Raw genomic sequence first — 16475 nt, forward strand, 5'->3', positions numbered from 1 at the left:
TATATATTATTATGCAACATGGGTAACATATATATAGTACAAGAGACTAAGCTAAGCTATGTTAAAGACACATAGTGGAGGAAGTAGTAGTATATATTATTATTCAACATTGGTAACATATATATAGTACAAGAGACTAAACTAAGCAATGTTACATAACCGATGTGGGACAAAATACATATGAGATATTAACAGTTGATATGATATATTTTTGTGTTAATTATTGAAAATTAATTTTTGAATTTTTGAATTTTTTGGATATATTTATGAGATTTCATTTTTTTCGGTTCAGTTTGTTTTTTATAGTTCAGATTTTGAATCAGTTTTTCAAATAATTCGGCACGCTCTTTATTTTAACAAAATTTATATTTTTTTGGTTCGATTCGGTTCGAGCAGTGAAAATGATTTGTTTTTTATATGCCGAGTTCAAGTACATACTTATTCACTGCTTAAATGCACATGTTGGTAGTTATTGCTGTATTTCAAATTTCAATATGTATTGGTGTATCTTGTTTCTTGCTTGTATAAGCAAAGATTTAATCTATTTTTACAGAATTTAATTCATGAAGATTTTTATTTAGGGCGACAAAGTATAAATTGCACATATTAACTTAAATAAACACTGTTCTTGTTTTATCATCATGTTTAGACCACAAAGAAGGCATTCCATTTTTGACGAACACATCATGCCAATAGTAGAAACATATCTTCATCCAAAAAACCACAATGTGTTGGGAACTGGTAAAACATACTCTTAGTACTACTCCCTCAAAAAATGACATGGCAACAAGCAAATGAAAACAATCAATGTATAATGTTATAAAAAAAACTCTAAAAATTTGCAGGGGAGGATTATTGTTTACACAGCACTCAAACCTCCATCACCCACTCTGGATTCCTTGTATAACAAATCCAAAATAAATTAGAAAATAGGAAACTTTATGCTATTACTGTCAGCAAACAAATTGTATTCTTCTATGGACTCTTTTGTATTGCAGGAATGAGGACTCTTTTCTGACAAATCGCCCCCTCGTCCTCCTTTCAAGGTGACAGCTTCCTCAGGTTTGAATCCTACAGGGCCACCAAAATGGAAGAGAGAGAAATCATCATTCGCCTTCTCACACTTGCCATCCTCTGCAACTGTTGAATCTATACTGTGATTCTTTGAGCTGACTACATTAGCTGCACTGGGGAAGAGAGGCATATGAACATGAGTGATCAGTGGCGGAGGGAGATGCTGTAAGCCCCCATACTGCATCAACTGTGCATTTGTGTTCAAGTCGTATCCAAACCGATTAGCATATAAGTAATGGTTGGGGTAGTGAAAGGACGTAAATCCATTAGTAAGTCCGGCTGGCCATGAAACCGGAGCTTGATGGTAATAAGCCATTGTTGGGGCCTGATAGGTGGGATACTGTATGCTCTGATTCTGCATCATAGTGGGAAGCACGCTTTGAGACAGAACATCCACACCGGCATTTGCTTTCCCGCTCTCACAATACGTGGCTGTTTCTGCAGGCAAACTGCTGGATGAAGCTAGTTCCTGGCTGTTAGCATCTTGTGCTCTTGCTGTGATTAAATTATCCACAACTTTGTGACACTCGCGAAACCTACTTTCAAGACAATGCAACATATCTCTACCCTCAGAGGTTTGGCTAGACTCTTCTGAATCTGATGTGGATGTTGATTCCAGATTTTGGTGGTTCGAGGAGTCACCTTCACTTAGGCATGAAGAGCAGCTGTCAGAGTTGGAAGATCTGCTGAGAAATGACCCTACTGTCCTGAGTGGAGTTTTAGTCATGAAACTTAACTCGCAATCTTCCGCTTCTTCCACCTTAATGTTATTCGCAGACTTTTCCATTGAATGAAATCCATTATCCCTGTCTTTGCAAGTACCATTTCCAGACTTTGCCATGTCCCCCAGTTCATTGTCCGCGCTATTACTTTCAATCGAAAAATTTGTCAATTCACCAGAAGGAGCAGTACCAGATAATTCAGGATCTCGATCAGACTCAGTAGTTTCGACTTTGTTGGGCTTCAAGGCAACATCAGTTCCTGAGTTGCTTTGAGCACGTTTTTTCAGTGAATCCAAAGGTTCCCAGACTTTATTTCTAACATGTAAGTTACCACAGTTACAGTTGGCATTTGCTTTAACTTGCTCATTAATCTCACATGTGCACTCAGCTTCAGCAGTGCATTCCTCTGGATAATATGATTTTGAAATATCGAAAGATGATTCCAAGTTATTCACATATTTAGGCTCTCCAGTTGATCTCAACATATGTGACTCAGGCCTTGCTCGATAGTCGTTAGGATGGTTACAACTACAATCTTGGTAATCGCATCTGCCACCTTCTCTGTTATTGGTACACTGATGTTTTTCACTCAACTTTGGACTATTTCTTGGGTTGAACTTTGCAGCATTCGTTCTTAACGGCTTATTGAAGCAATGATTGGTCCTTGTAGATTCAAAGCGATCAGCATGAAATCTTGATTCATACTTGCCAGTAGTGACTTCACTCTCTGATATTGCTGCACCCTTTCTCCTATCGGACCACTTTGAGGTGAAATCCTGCTCGATATCTCTATGTAACCTAGGTGTCCTGCGAGAATACCTATAGTGATGATAAGGCAAAGAGTTGTTTAAATCTCTGGTGATGCCAGATTCCTCTTCCAACATATCTTCATTGTGATTTCCCATATTTGGAGAACTATAACCCATCAATAATTGGTCATCTTGAATATCAGGAGACAAAGGACTGGGTTGGGGGATAGCTGCTCCTGTTTCCATCTCACAATCTCTGGTGTTCCCACTATTAGAGCCCTCATCAGCGCAAGGTTCTGCCTCATCTTGAGTATCAAGAACCACAGCATTTTTATTGGATTCAGCACATTTGTTTTCTTTCTCTCTTAACCTTTCCTTTCTGCGCAGCTTTTTCCCCCTTTCTTTGGTTCTCTTACGCTCCTTGCGCTCTTCATCTTCACGCTTCTCCTTTTCTTCTTCTTCAAGAAGTTTCATCTGTAAATACAGATTTGAATGGGAAAAGTGAGAATAAGTTCAAATTCACGAAAAATATTAAACTAGATAGATAGCTGCTGCCCCTGACTACACATTACACGTGTAAGTACCTGTTTCTCTAAAGTGATGATTTCTTTGCACGCCACATGCACGCGCTCTTCCAGCAATTTCAGAGCATGACATACAAAAATACTGCGTGCATTTTGACGGGCAGTTCCCTCCCTAAAAGCCTTCTCAACCTGCAGGAACATCTGTCAAGTTAAGAAACTTCATAGTGCTAATAACAAGTCCATTCACCAAAGAAAACATCAAACATTAAACAAGCTCATAAACATAAATTACTCCAAGCTGGTACTTCACTCTAAAACAATACAACTTGGAAATTGGGCAAGTTAAGGTAGTAACTTAAGATTCAAATGATCATTCATGTTGGAAACCAGAAATAATTCTGACTGCATGTAAATTTCAAAACATAAAGTTGAAGTAATGAGAAATAAACATAATTAACATGCCTGCTCCTTGAAAATGACAGTTGCAGCATCTAAGAGAAATTCTTGGGCAAGTTCAGGACTCTTTGCATGTTTCTGGGGACGAGAGCACTCGCCATCAAACTCATTTCCATCCGTATCAATGGAGTCATCATCCTGAAAATAACATAAGTATTAATCATAATATCAGGGATTAAACGACATAGCAGAAATGGACTAATTATGGAGAAGAAAACATCAAGCAAATTCTTCTTTTCAACAAGCTTACCTCTTCTTCCTCGGCCTCCTCTGCATGCTCAAGGAATCTTCTGATATTTTCCTCTATTATAAGTGTTACATATCCATCACCAACTGCTAGCTTGCAATGAACACATTGTTGCCCTCGCAATGCATGAGCTTGCACACACAGTTCATTGCATCGCCCATCCATTTTCCAAGCCCTCAGAGTTATGTAACAAGCACTCAGACCACTTAGATCTAGACCATTCACTTGATCCCTTACACTCATTCCAACATTTTTAAAATCCAAGATATCAGATTTTCCTTCTCCAGTTCCAATAGCCCATTCAAAGTGTTGATACGTTCCACAAGCATCTAAAAACGTTTGATGCCAATCAACTTTAACTGTATCATGAGAAACCTGAGAAATTAAGTACAAGATGCATCATTAATCATTATTCCAGTAGTATTGTTTTAGAGGAAGTCCCCTGCATTCTGGAACATTATCTTTAGTTATTACTCCCCCCGTCCGCCATTAATTGGCCCAATTTGTCATTTTCATCCGTATGCTAATAATTTTCTCACTTACTTTTTACTACTTTTGGTAAATAGACTCCACATTCCATTAACTTTTTCCATCCACTTTCCATTACATTTCTTAAAACTCGAGCAGAGTCATACTGAGCCAATTGATTGCGGACGGAAGGAGTATTTATTAGTTTGTTCATAGAGTCTTGTTTATATCAGTATTTGTTTAGAGATAGATTTTATCTCTTAGAGTAGGGGTTAATTTATGAGTTTTTATATAGTTAGGAGCCTTATTCAAAGTAGGAGTCTGTTATTAGTTATTATAAATAGCTCCTCAATGGAAGCTACGTGTGGAGTTGAGAGTTAGGAAGGTAGTTTAGCCATGGGGCTGGAGGATTTATCCTTGATTTTTTTCTAAGTTTATGCTCTGTTAGTTATCGTTTTTTCTATCAATTGGTGCGGCGAACGATGGTTACCACACGAAGCACGGAGGCCCATATCGATGGATTCAAGAAGGCGTTGGAGGCCTTGAAAGCCAAGTTCGACACCAAATTAGAGAAATCAATGCAAACCCTTGCAACTTCAAAGGGTGTTGCACCCACATAACCAGAGATCGGCACCCAACCTACGTCCTGCTTCCATATGGTCATGTTTCCATCACTGGCCCAAAGGGATTCTTGGCCACAGGCCCACAGACCTGCCCTCCGTTGCCAACAATATGTTGACGATTCAACCACCTCCTGTTACTATTACAATTCCGCTATTCACCGCACCTATCTCATGTTTTCATGGCAGCGCCTGCCTAACTATCGATCTACCAGTTGTGACAGAGTTTGCCATAGTTGTTAGGGTGGAAGATCACGCACCCCCAGGGACGTAGCCAGAAGATAATTTCAGCAGGGGCAAATTTATATATTATAGTGTAATTTTGAGAATTTAATAAGGGGGAATTTAGTAAATAATTTGAGTTATATTAGAAATTAGTACTCTCTCCGTCCCAAGATAAGTGACCTGTATTCCTTTTTGGGGTGTCCCACTATAAGTGACCTATTTCCATTTTTAGCAAAAAGTCATCTCTCTTACTTTATTCTCCAAATACTTTATTCTCTCTTCTCTCCTCTACTTTTCCCTCTTTCATACTTTACTCTCTCCACTTTAACTTATTTAAATACCATTCCTTAAATCCCGTGCCCAAAAGAAGTAGGTCACTTATCTTGGGACGGAGGGAGTATAAAAATATAGGAGTGGGAGTGAGGGGCATTTGCACCACCCCTCCAAAGGTTGGCTTCGCCCATGCGAACCCCAACTGCTCAATGGAATGCCGAAGATGCAGCCCTTGGGTAGATTAATGCACACAGATATTTGAATGAATAACGGAGAGAACTTTATTACATAAACTTAAAGGAATAACGAAGAACGACCCTCTTGCATGGACCTTGGTCAATGCCAATACTCAACTAAAATCCAAGTGAGGCTTCCCTCTTCAACATCAAGGGTATTTATAGCCATGACTCAATCCTAAAAGCATATCCTAAGGTAAACTGACTCTGAATTATAAACACAAGACTCAAAAGGAAAGGAAAGGAAATCCTAAGATTAACACGACTCTAAAGAAAACAAGACTCTTAAGATAATCCTATCTCCAGGACTCCAATTCTCCAAATATTCACTACTTACATATAACAATTAATAAAGATAAAGACAAGAAAGCAGGGAAACTCTCAATACTCATGTTTCGCTATCAATACTACGTCTGTCGAAACAGACTTTCCCTCAAGGATGGAGTCGAGAGTGACCAAGGGGGCTCATACTCATGCTTTAGGTAGGGTGACATCCGGCAAAACTGAAGACCAAGCAAAGATGAAGACAAATTGCAATCTGAGTGATGAGTTGCTAAAATAGTTTCTGCAACTCTGTACTCTTTGTACTAAATTTTATGGCCAGGAAGTACTGAGCAGGCCGATGGGTGGCGCTGGCGGACATTCGGGTTCGGATAAAGGCTGCTTTCAGGCGAGAAATAACAACAGTAACCACAGCAGGGGCTGGCACGGATTGTTGAACGAGTTCTAGGGTCTGCAGATTCTGCTGCTGCGCCCGGGGCAGGAGAAGGGGTTGTGGTGACGCAGCATCGGGACTGGATGGTGCACACCTGCTAGCACAACGGATAGTGGAGACAAAACAGTAGGTGGTACTGGTACTGATGACGGAGGTGGTGTGTTTGCAACTATTGGTGGTGGAGATTATAGCCAAGCCAAGGATGTTAAACCATCAAACGATGGATGGGACAAGGTGGGTTGAGAAGCAACCACATCGGTGTCAGGGACTGGTAAAGGCACCGGTGGAGTCTCCAGAGGGCCTGGGCATCAAGTATACCACCAACGTACTAATAAAGAACTCATATCGGCAGGATGACGGTTGGTATCAGTTGTGTGTCGTTCAAATTTGGCTGAGAACGCAGAAAGGGTAGCTCAAATTTCTGCAAAAGACCGCTTTGTTGAATCAGCTGCATGCTCCGAAACCTCAAGCACGCTCTCGGACTCGGTCCTTCTCGTATACACAATTGGAGAAGGACACTCACTGCACCAATTTTTAGGGTTGAAGATCACGCACCCCATCTGCTTGCTGGAATGCCGAAGATGCTGCCCTTGGCAGAGTAATGCACACAGGTATTTCAATGATAACAGAAAGAACTATATTGCATTAACTGAAAGGAATAACAAAGAATGACCCTCTTGCAAGGTCCTTGGCCAATGCCAATACTCAACCAAAATCCTAGATGAGGCTTCTCTCTTCAACATCAAGGGTATTTATAGCCATGAGTCATGACTCAATCCTAAAAGCATAAGGAAATCCTAAGATAAACACAAGACTCGAAAGAAAAGGAAACCCTAAGATAAGCATGACTCTAAAGATAAACACAAGACTCCTAAGATAATGCTTTTTTTGGGGGACTCCACTAATTCACCACTAATAAATACTCGTAACAATTAATAAAGATAAAGACAAGAAAGCAGGTAAACTCTTGATACGCATGTAACGATATCAGTTGTTGTGTCTGTTGCTACTCCATTGCTAACAACAGCACCCCTGCTTCCAGCCTGCCCGCCACCGCCACAATAATCTTCTCCTCCCCCCTCCCCCATACAGCAGCCTGCACCCACTTCCTTTTTCGTTCCTTCATTTTTTGGGTATTCAGTGGTTCTGCTCACCACCTCATGTCGGCAAGATTGAGTATGGCCCCCCCATGGATAATTTTGAATCCAGCCTTGAGGACAAGGCTGTTTCAACAATAGAGTAAGTGTGAGAGGACATCTAGTTATTATTTATCAGTCGTTGATAAAGTCTTGCATATCAGTAATGACTAAAGAATTAGAGACAGATATTATAGAGTATTAGAGATAGAGTTGATTTAGGAGTCCTTATTTAGTTAGGAGCCTTATTCAAATTATGAGTCTGCTATAGTTATAGAAATAGCTCGTCAGTGGAAGAGCTATATGTCTTAGAAAACAGTTTAGGACAGTAGTACCGTAGGGCCTCGTAAGAGGATTCTTTTATTCAGATTTATATTTTAGATTGTTCCTTTTGTTCACTCTTTCTGTTCTTCCGTTTCTTCTCAAGCAGGCTGTTTCATTCGTTTATGCACAAATTCATTCATCCTCCACCGCCTTATCTCTATCATATTGTAGGACCAGAATATCAAATTTCCAAAAGAATGACTAGATAATCCAGATTGTGCACCTCGTATTGGAAGATGGAATCAGCTCCGCAAAACCAGCTGGTACTGCGAGGATCCTTTCTCATGTGCTTCAGCTCTTTCAGCTCCTTGAATTCACGCATCACATTTCGTCGACAGTCTCTACAAAACCTTTTGCTGTCAAACCTGCAAACAAGGAAATTATAAGTTTCTTTGCATTGAACTCAAATTGGATTACCCTTGAACCAACATTGAATAAGAACTTCATTGACCTATCCCTAAGGATTTAATTCATAAGTTGCACAAACTTTTCGAGTATAAGGTAGATTTTTGTCTTAATGCTAAATTATATACCTATCCCATTCATTTGATTATAACTCAAGCCCTAAGCAAATTAATGTGTCACTCCAAGCTAATCAAGTTAACACTAAAACGAGAAGAAACTAGTCACATATGATAAAATTACAACAAACTCACCATTCCCAGTAATTCTGAAGATGACACAGGAAATTTTAATCATGAGACAACTTTTGATGGAAATGCCACTGCTTAACACCAATTTATACAGCTGAAGCATCTCAAGTAGCATGAAGGTTTACGAAATTTACTTCAGTAGTGTGATAATAGTATAAAACCTTGCTAAGTGGAAACCTAAACTTACTTCCAGTGCTATAAGTTTGATGATAAAAAAAAGGTTGGAGCTAAGATATTTGCTGTCAAGCATGACATCTCCTACTAAATTTTTGGTTGGACATTAAGTTAGACAAAATAAGACTACATCTTATATAAGAATCTGTACCATATCTTAAAATTTTATACTTTAAATGTTCTGGACTACCAAATAGAATGAGTTAGCCCAGCTCTAAAGATCTTCATACTGTGCTAACTTTAGCCAAATCATGAAGATCAATATATATTTATAAATAACCATTATGATGTCTATGCACTAACATTTCTACTCCAGAAGCTGCATGCCACATCCTTGTCCAATGGAGACAAAGTATTAAATGGAAAACTGAAACCTAGAATAAGTCAATGTTTAACAGAAAAAATTATACTCCTACTATATATTTACAACATTAACACAGATTGGTGTCTTTACATTTCTTGAAACTGCTATAGTCATTAAAGAGCCAGTGAGTGTTGAACTAAGTCACTAACAAGGAAAAGGAGGATGGCACACCTATACATGAGTCTTTCAAGAAAGTCTTTTTCTTTCATCCTTAAGAGAGATTTCTGAGTCTCCCCTCCAAGGGCTGACCAAAAATCGACCAATGTCTCCACCGATAACCTAGCAGTGTGAAGAGCACAAGTTTCTCTTGTTCCATGCCCTCTGCCAAATCCTGTCATTCCTTGACTCATCCATCCCTGGCCACTTCCTCCGCATGCATCAGGATACAGCAACTTGCGTTCTCTTTCCCTTGCACGTGCACTATCAAATACCTGATTCATATTAAAGGGAGTTAACCTAAGATTTGCACAAAAGAAGACAAAACTACGTAGAGTTGACACTTACATTTTGGAGACCCTTCAAAGACTTTGAGTGAAGGTAACAGTCCAACAGTGTCAAAGTACCTTCCCTGGCAGTGGTTAATCCACCCCACGGATGTATAGACGGATCTATCATGTTATCTTGGCACTCATTGTCAATACACAAGTTGCCACAGTTCTGATTGTTTGTGGTTCGCCCATTGTAATGGCCATTCGTTGCATCTTGCTGTAGAGACTTTCCGTACATAACAATCTGTAAAGAAACTTCAAGCAGCAACCCATTGCATCTAGGGCAGTACATGTTTTTACGAGCATGCTCAAACAGTGACTGTTTGTCAATCCTCATAAGTTTCTGCCGAGCTTGTTTTGACAGCTCAGACCAAAACTGTATGAAACATAGAAAAGGAGAAAAAGATGCTCAGATGACGCGACATAAAATCTCATCTAATGGCTCAAGAATAAGATGACACACGAATGAAACAAGGAAATACCTGCCCTAAATGACATATAGAAGGTTATACTCGTGGAACTTGAGCATGAGAAATTTTATCTAAAAGACATTACTTGAAAGACCGCATGATCAAGTAACATACTAGGTCAATTGCAATAGTCAAAATGCAACAAATGCATAAGAAAAACACTATCAAGTATCAAACTTTTTTTAAAGTTTGAAGTCACCCACCAAGATCAGTACACCACAGTGGTATCAAGTAAGATTAAGCTCAACAACTTCTTTTCCCCAAAAAATAAATTCAAACATAGAGCAAATGTAAGAAAAAAAACGGAGTTCACATCCACACGGCATTCCCAAATTCACTCAATTTTCAAATTCTAGTCTTCCAATTCAACCCTGCAACCTTCTAAACAAACATATAAACCAAACTCACCTCATTCCATAAACAAAAAACTGCCAAACACACTCTACACCTTAACTGACATGTACATTAGCTGGTAACACACCTTCTGCAGCTGATTGTAGCTCAGATCATCGCGATTGCTAGACCAGAAGCCATTGGCGGAGACCGACGAACCATTAAATGATTGACCATTCCCTACCACTGATTTGTGATAAACAGTGGCATTAGAATCGCCGCAGACATTAATCTTCTGCGCTATCCCAGGCATTCTATCTCCTAATCTCGATACCTCCTGCAAACACTCCTCTTCTTCCAGAGCCAAATCCCCTCCAAGCACCCAGAGCAATCGCCCAAAGCATAAATTAGCGCGACCGATGCGCAAATGAAGTCCGTATCAGTAGAGAAGCTATGTAAACGACGTATCCGTACACAATTAGCGCATCTATGTCTTGATTGAGAAATGCAACGAAATTGATATCAGACGATGAATTCCAATCGAGCGAGATTGAGAATTTAGGAATTTATAGAGCGGAGAGGGGTTTTCGGTGACGAGATTTGGTAGTGTTCAATGTAGATTCGAAGAGTGCACAAAGGGGTAGAATGACAACACTATTTCTCTCTTTCTAAAACTACAATATTTATTTATTTTTGGTAGTTTTTGTGATTTTAAAACGACATTATGTAGACATATTATGAACATTTAAAATCGTGGTTGGCTCATATAAATTGACTTCTATATCTGCACTGATGGAATCACATTTACAAACCAAACAAAAAACTTAATTGCAGCATATTATATAAGGCTCTGTATGATACAGATGATAAGATAACGCAAAATTAAAGAAAGATAGACCTCTCAAGAATAAAAATAATTTAATAGTATTATTTGGTTGTAGACAAAATTTGAGATGATAATTTAGTAGTGTTTACGTGGTTGGTAAGATAAAACTTAAAAGACTTGATAAAAATAAGTGGAATTATTTGATAAGTGGATTGTTTTAAAATTTAAAATTTATTTTATTTAGTAATATTTTATAAATTAAATGTTAAATGATAATTTATTTTACTTTACCCAGCAAGATATAATTTAATGTTTGTAAATAATGCTTAATAAATTAACTATTATTTAATGCATCAAAATTATTGATAAATGAATTAATGTTATGACATAATAATTTAATTAGGGTAACTGCTTAATGAATTAATTATTGTTAATTAAGAGTAATTTAATGTCAATTTTAATCCACCCGCTCATTAACTAGGCTCTTGAAAACAATGAGAATATTGAGTTTTTTTTCTAAGTTTTTAAAATTGATAGTATCATCAGCAAAGTTTGAGCAGTAAAATGCATTGATTCCTTTATCGCAGTCCAAGATATCTTCTTGTTTCCGTTCCTTTTCTTTTATCAAATTCTCAAGAATTGTTAGAAAATTGTGTTTTAAATTTTCAATCTCACAAACCTAAATGTATAGTATAGTGAAATGTAGAAGAAAATTAATTATTTGCAATATTCTCTACAAAAGAAAAGTAGCATACTGCATATATCACCAATTCTGTAACTATGAAAATGGTAAAAAAATGATAATTAATAAAATACTTAACGAAGAATAATGAATAAAACGAGTAAATAATACTATAACGATTTAGAGTAAAGTAAAAAAGGGCCTACAATATAGCCCCTCATTTTTATTAAATGAGTGGTCCAGATTTTATCACACAATAAATATTTTTAGATTAATTTAATATGAAAGGGCAGAATAGTAATTTCTGGTAATTTTATAAAGCCACTCTAAGCCACTGCACCAGCTTCAGTCGCTTCTCCTTCAAGCTTCCGCCGAGCTCGCCTGATCAAGTGACGGCGATGAAACCGCACCGATCATCGGACTCCTCGTTCCAGGCGATCCGCCTGAAATCGAACCTCACATTCCGCGATTTCAGTCTCGTGCGCCAGATCGGCAGTGGCGACATCGGCCACCTCTACCTCTGCCGCCTCCGCGGCGCGGCGGACGACGGCCGCCTCTACGCGATGAAGGTGGTGGACAACGACGTTCTCGTGTTGAAGAAGAAGACGCAGAGAGCGGAGATAGAGAGGAAGATCATGCGCCTCATCGATCATTCGTTTCTCCCTACACTTTTCGCCGAATTCGAAGCTTCGAATTTCTCCTGCGTCGTTATGGAGTTCTGCGTCGGCGGCGATTTGCACACGCTTAGGCATAAACAGCCGCAGAAACGATTCTCTCTCAACGCCGCTAGGTAATATTCAGATTTTTCAAAATTGAATTCCACTTAATCGCAAATCCTCAATGAAATCAATTTTTAATTTACTAATTTAGTGTTGTTGCAATTATTTAATTAGTTAGAATTAGTGTATTTTTGCAGATTTTATGCTCCGATTTTGACCTCTCTCTATGCTCTGCCGCTGTCTCCGCCGTCAAGTACCCTGACTTCTCACCGCATCTGCCGTCACCGGCGAAATCCTCCGCCGTGTCTGCATTGACTCCGTTCTCCTGCATCTCCAATCGCTTCATTTGATCTGTGATTTGGTGATGGTAGTGGGGAGGAATTGGATTGGATTTGATTTGGTGATGGCAGTCGGGAGGAATTAGATTGGATTTGATTGGAGAATCAAGCTTAATCATAATGCACTCTAGGTGTTTGGTGATATTCCCCAATTGGAAATTAGTTGCTAAGAGTTAGATTTAAGATTTAACTATCTCCATTTTTTTAATGTTAACTAATGTCAACCACATACACAAATTTATGTCAACTATACACATATTTGGCTGAATTGAATTTTTTTATGCAGTTGTTCGAATTTCGATAAATCTCGTTGTATTTGCCTATGACTGAAGGTTCAATTCGTAGGAGAAATAGGCGTACATAGGAGTACACTGCATATTCGGTTCAATTCGGATCTTTTTGAGTTGTGCATATAAGGTGTTTGTGATATTGCCTAAAATATTATTGTTGACATAAATTATATAAGTTGTTGACATAAAGATGTTTATTTTTTACATGAATTATATAGCTCGTTGACATAATAACGTTTGTTGTTGACATGAATTATATAGGTCGTTGGCATAAATTATATGTAAAACATTGTTGTTGACATAAATAATATACGTCGTTGACATGAAAATATTTGTTGTTGACATTAATTATTTGTAAAATGTTATTGTTGACATAATAGTTGACATAAATAAAGTTTGTTGTTGACATGAATTATATAGGTGGTTGGCATAAATTTTATGAAAAATATTGTTGACATAAATTATATATAAAACATTGTTGTTGACATGAATTATATGTAAAACGTTGTTGTTGACATAAATAATATAGGTCGTTGACATGAAAATATTTGTTATTGACATTAATTATTTGTAAAATGTTGTTGTTGACATAATATTTGACATAAATAACGTTTGTTGTTGACATCGTAGTTGACATGAATAATGTTTGTTGTTGACATCGTAGTTGACATGAATAATGTTTGTTGTTGACATCGTAGTTGATATGTGAATTATAAGTATTATTTGTTAGTTGTTGACATTTTAATACGAGTTGTTGACATTCGATATTCTCGGTATTGATATGTGAATAGTAAGTGTTATTTGTTAGTTGTTGACATTTTAATACGAGTTGTTGACATTCGATATTCTCGGTATTGATATGTGAATTGTAAGTGTTATTTGTTAGTTGTTGACATTTTAATACGAGTTGTTGACATTCGATATTCTTGGTATTGATATGTGAATTATAAGTATTATTTGTTAGTTGTTGACATTTTAATACGAGTTGTTGACATTCGATATTCTCGGTATTGATATGTGAATTGTAATTGTTATTTGTTAGTTGTTGACATTTTAATACGAGTTGTTGACATTCGATATTCTCGGTATTGATATTTGTTAGTTGTTGACATTTTAATATGAGTTGTTGACATTCGATATTCTCGGTATTGATATGTTAATTATAAGTGTTATTTGTTAGTTGTTGACATTTTAATACGAGTTGTTGACATTCGATATTGATATTGAAGATTTGAATGTTGAAGATTTGAAGATTTGAAGATTTGAAGATTTGAATGTTGAAGAAGATTTGAAGATTTGAATGTTGAAGATTTGAAGATTTGAATGTTGAAGATTTGAAGATTTGAATGTTGAAGAAGATTTGAATGTTGAAGATTTGAAGATTTGAAGATTTAAATGTTGAAGAAGATTTGAAGATTTGAATGTTGAAGAATTGAAGATTTAAAGATTTGAAGATTTGAATGTTGAAGATTTGAAGATATGAATGTTGAAGATTTGAAAATTTGAAGATATGAATGTTGAAGATTTGAAGATTTGAATGTTGAAGAATTGAAGATTTGAAGATTTGAATGTTGAAGATTTGAAGACTTTAGAAAATGATTTCAAATGTATTTTATTTTTGTCCTCTACATTATTAATGAAAAGACAATTATACCCCCTTGTTGACATAATGTAATAGTTGTTGACATCAAAATTAATCTTGTGAATTAGTGGCTGAGATTGCATCTCATTTCTCAATTATGTCCAAAAATCACATCCTAACAAGACCCTATATATATATATATATAGGGGTGCGTTAGGCTCCTTTGCACCCTAAGTGTCCTATTTCCTTCTTAATCTCAGCCCTTGGATCCTTGAATTGGATGGTTGTGATCAATGCATTATTAGTCTATAATGTTGCATTATTAGCCGTTGTGCATTATTAGAATGAAAATATGCATTATTAAATGACACGTGACATTAATCTAACCGTCAGATGACAAAATCGTGGGGCTAGGATTAAGAAGGAAAAAGGACAAAAGATATGAAAAGGATTTGAATACATTCCTATATATATATATAGGGATGTATATATAGGGATGTGATCATATCATAACCCATATTTATGGTGATAACTTAATAACCCTCATTTTATGGACGAAAAATATCATTTTATGGAACAGAATATCATTTTATGAAATAAAAGTATCATTTTATGCATGCTGAAAAAATATCATTTTATCGTGTATAAATATATTTTTAGTAAAAATGATACTTTTGACCCATAAAATGATATTTTTGTTATATGCAGATTGCATTTTTTATCATTGAGTTTTGCATTTTTGATATTGACTGTTTAATTTGCATTTTATATATAGACGAATTGCATTTTTATATGTGAAAATGCAAAACTTAACAATAAAAAAATGCAATTTATGTGAAAATGCAAAACTCAACACTATAAAATGCAATTTACATACAACTAAAATGCAATCTGCGAAAATGCATATATAACTAGATTGCATTTTTGTGTTTAAAATATTGCATGTTTTGTGCCACATGGCAGCACCAGATTGGATGTACGCTGTGACTCTAAATAAGGGGGCACCATATATATATATATATATGGTCTTGTTAGGTTGAGATTTATCAACCTAATTGAGAATTGAGATGCAATCTCAGTCACTCATTCAGAATATTTGTGAAATGTCAACAGCATGTAGTTTATGTCAACAGAGGGGCATAATTATAATTTTATTAATTTTTTTTATTAATTTTTTTAATTTTGTTTAATTTTTTTATTTTTTTTTAAATTTTTTTTTCATTTTATTATTATTATTATTACTATTTTTTTCAACTACATATACAATTCATGTCAACTACACATCAAATGTCAACAACTTTATTCAATAAATACTATTTGACATGAATTGTACATGTAGTTGACATTATATTGTGTAGTTGACATTATATTGTGTAGTTAACATGAATTGTATATGTAGTTGACATGGATTGTACACATAGTTGACATTATATGTGTGTAGATATATATAGGGGTGTATTAGGGTCCTAACAGCATCTCGTGTAAAACACAACACAAATCACAGCCCTTGGATCCTTAGATTGGATGGTTGTGATAAGGTACATTATTATACTAAAAATCTACATTATTAGCCGAGGTACATTATTAGAATGGAAATGTACATTATTTGACAAAAATACTACATTAATATCCGAGCTACATTATTAGGCTAAAAATCTACATTATAAGATGACACGTGACATTAATTTGACAGTTAGATCACAAGATCCAATGGACTGCAAGTGTTTTAAGTTTTACTCATACTTAGCGTTTTGATATGAATACATCCTTATATATATATATATATA

At 36.3% G+C, this 16475-nt stretch overlaps 1 protein-coding gene and 1 pseudogene across 1 annotated transcript; one reads left to right on the forward strand and one right to left on the reverse strand.

Moving 5' to 3' along the window:
- Positions 1-795: 795 nt before the first annotated feature.
- Positions 796-10906, reverse strand: LOC125188119. The gene is made up of 8 exons (XM_048084863.1): positions 10400-10906; positions 9465-9824; positions 9132-9391; positions 7993-8134; positions 3776-4147; positions 3532-3663; positions 3130-3258; positions 796-3019 (listed from the first exon to the last, which is right to left on the reverse strand). The coding sequence occupies exons 1-8, from the start codon at positions 10562-10564 to the stop codon at positions 923-925; spliced, it is 3657 nt and encodes a 1218-aa protein (XP_047940820.1). The 5' UTR covers positions 10565-10906; the 3' UTR covers positions 796-922.
- A 1083-nt stretch (positions 10907-11989) lies between these two features.
- LOC125189409 overlaps positions 11990-16475 on the forward strand; it is a 4877-nt pseudogene continuing 391 nt past the window's right edge.

This window comes from Salvia hispanica, chromosome 5 (assembly GCF_023119035.1).
Source record: "Salvia hispanica cultivar TCC Black 2014 chromosome 5, UniMelb_Shisp_WGS_1.0, whole genome shotgun sequence".
Lineage (NCBI taxonomy): Eukaryota > Viridiplantae > Streptophyta > Magnoliopsida > Lamiales > Lamiaceae > Salvia > Salvia hispanica.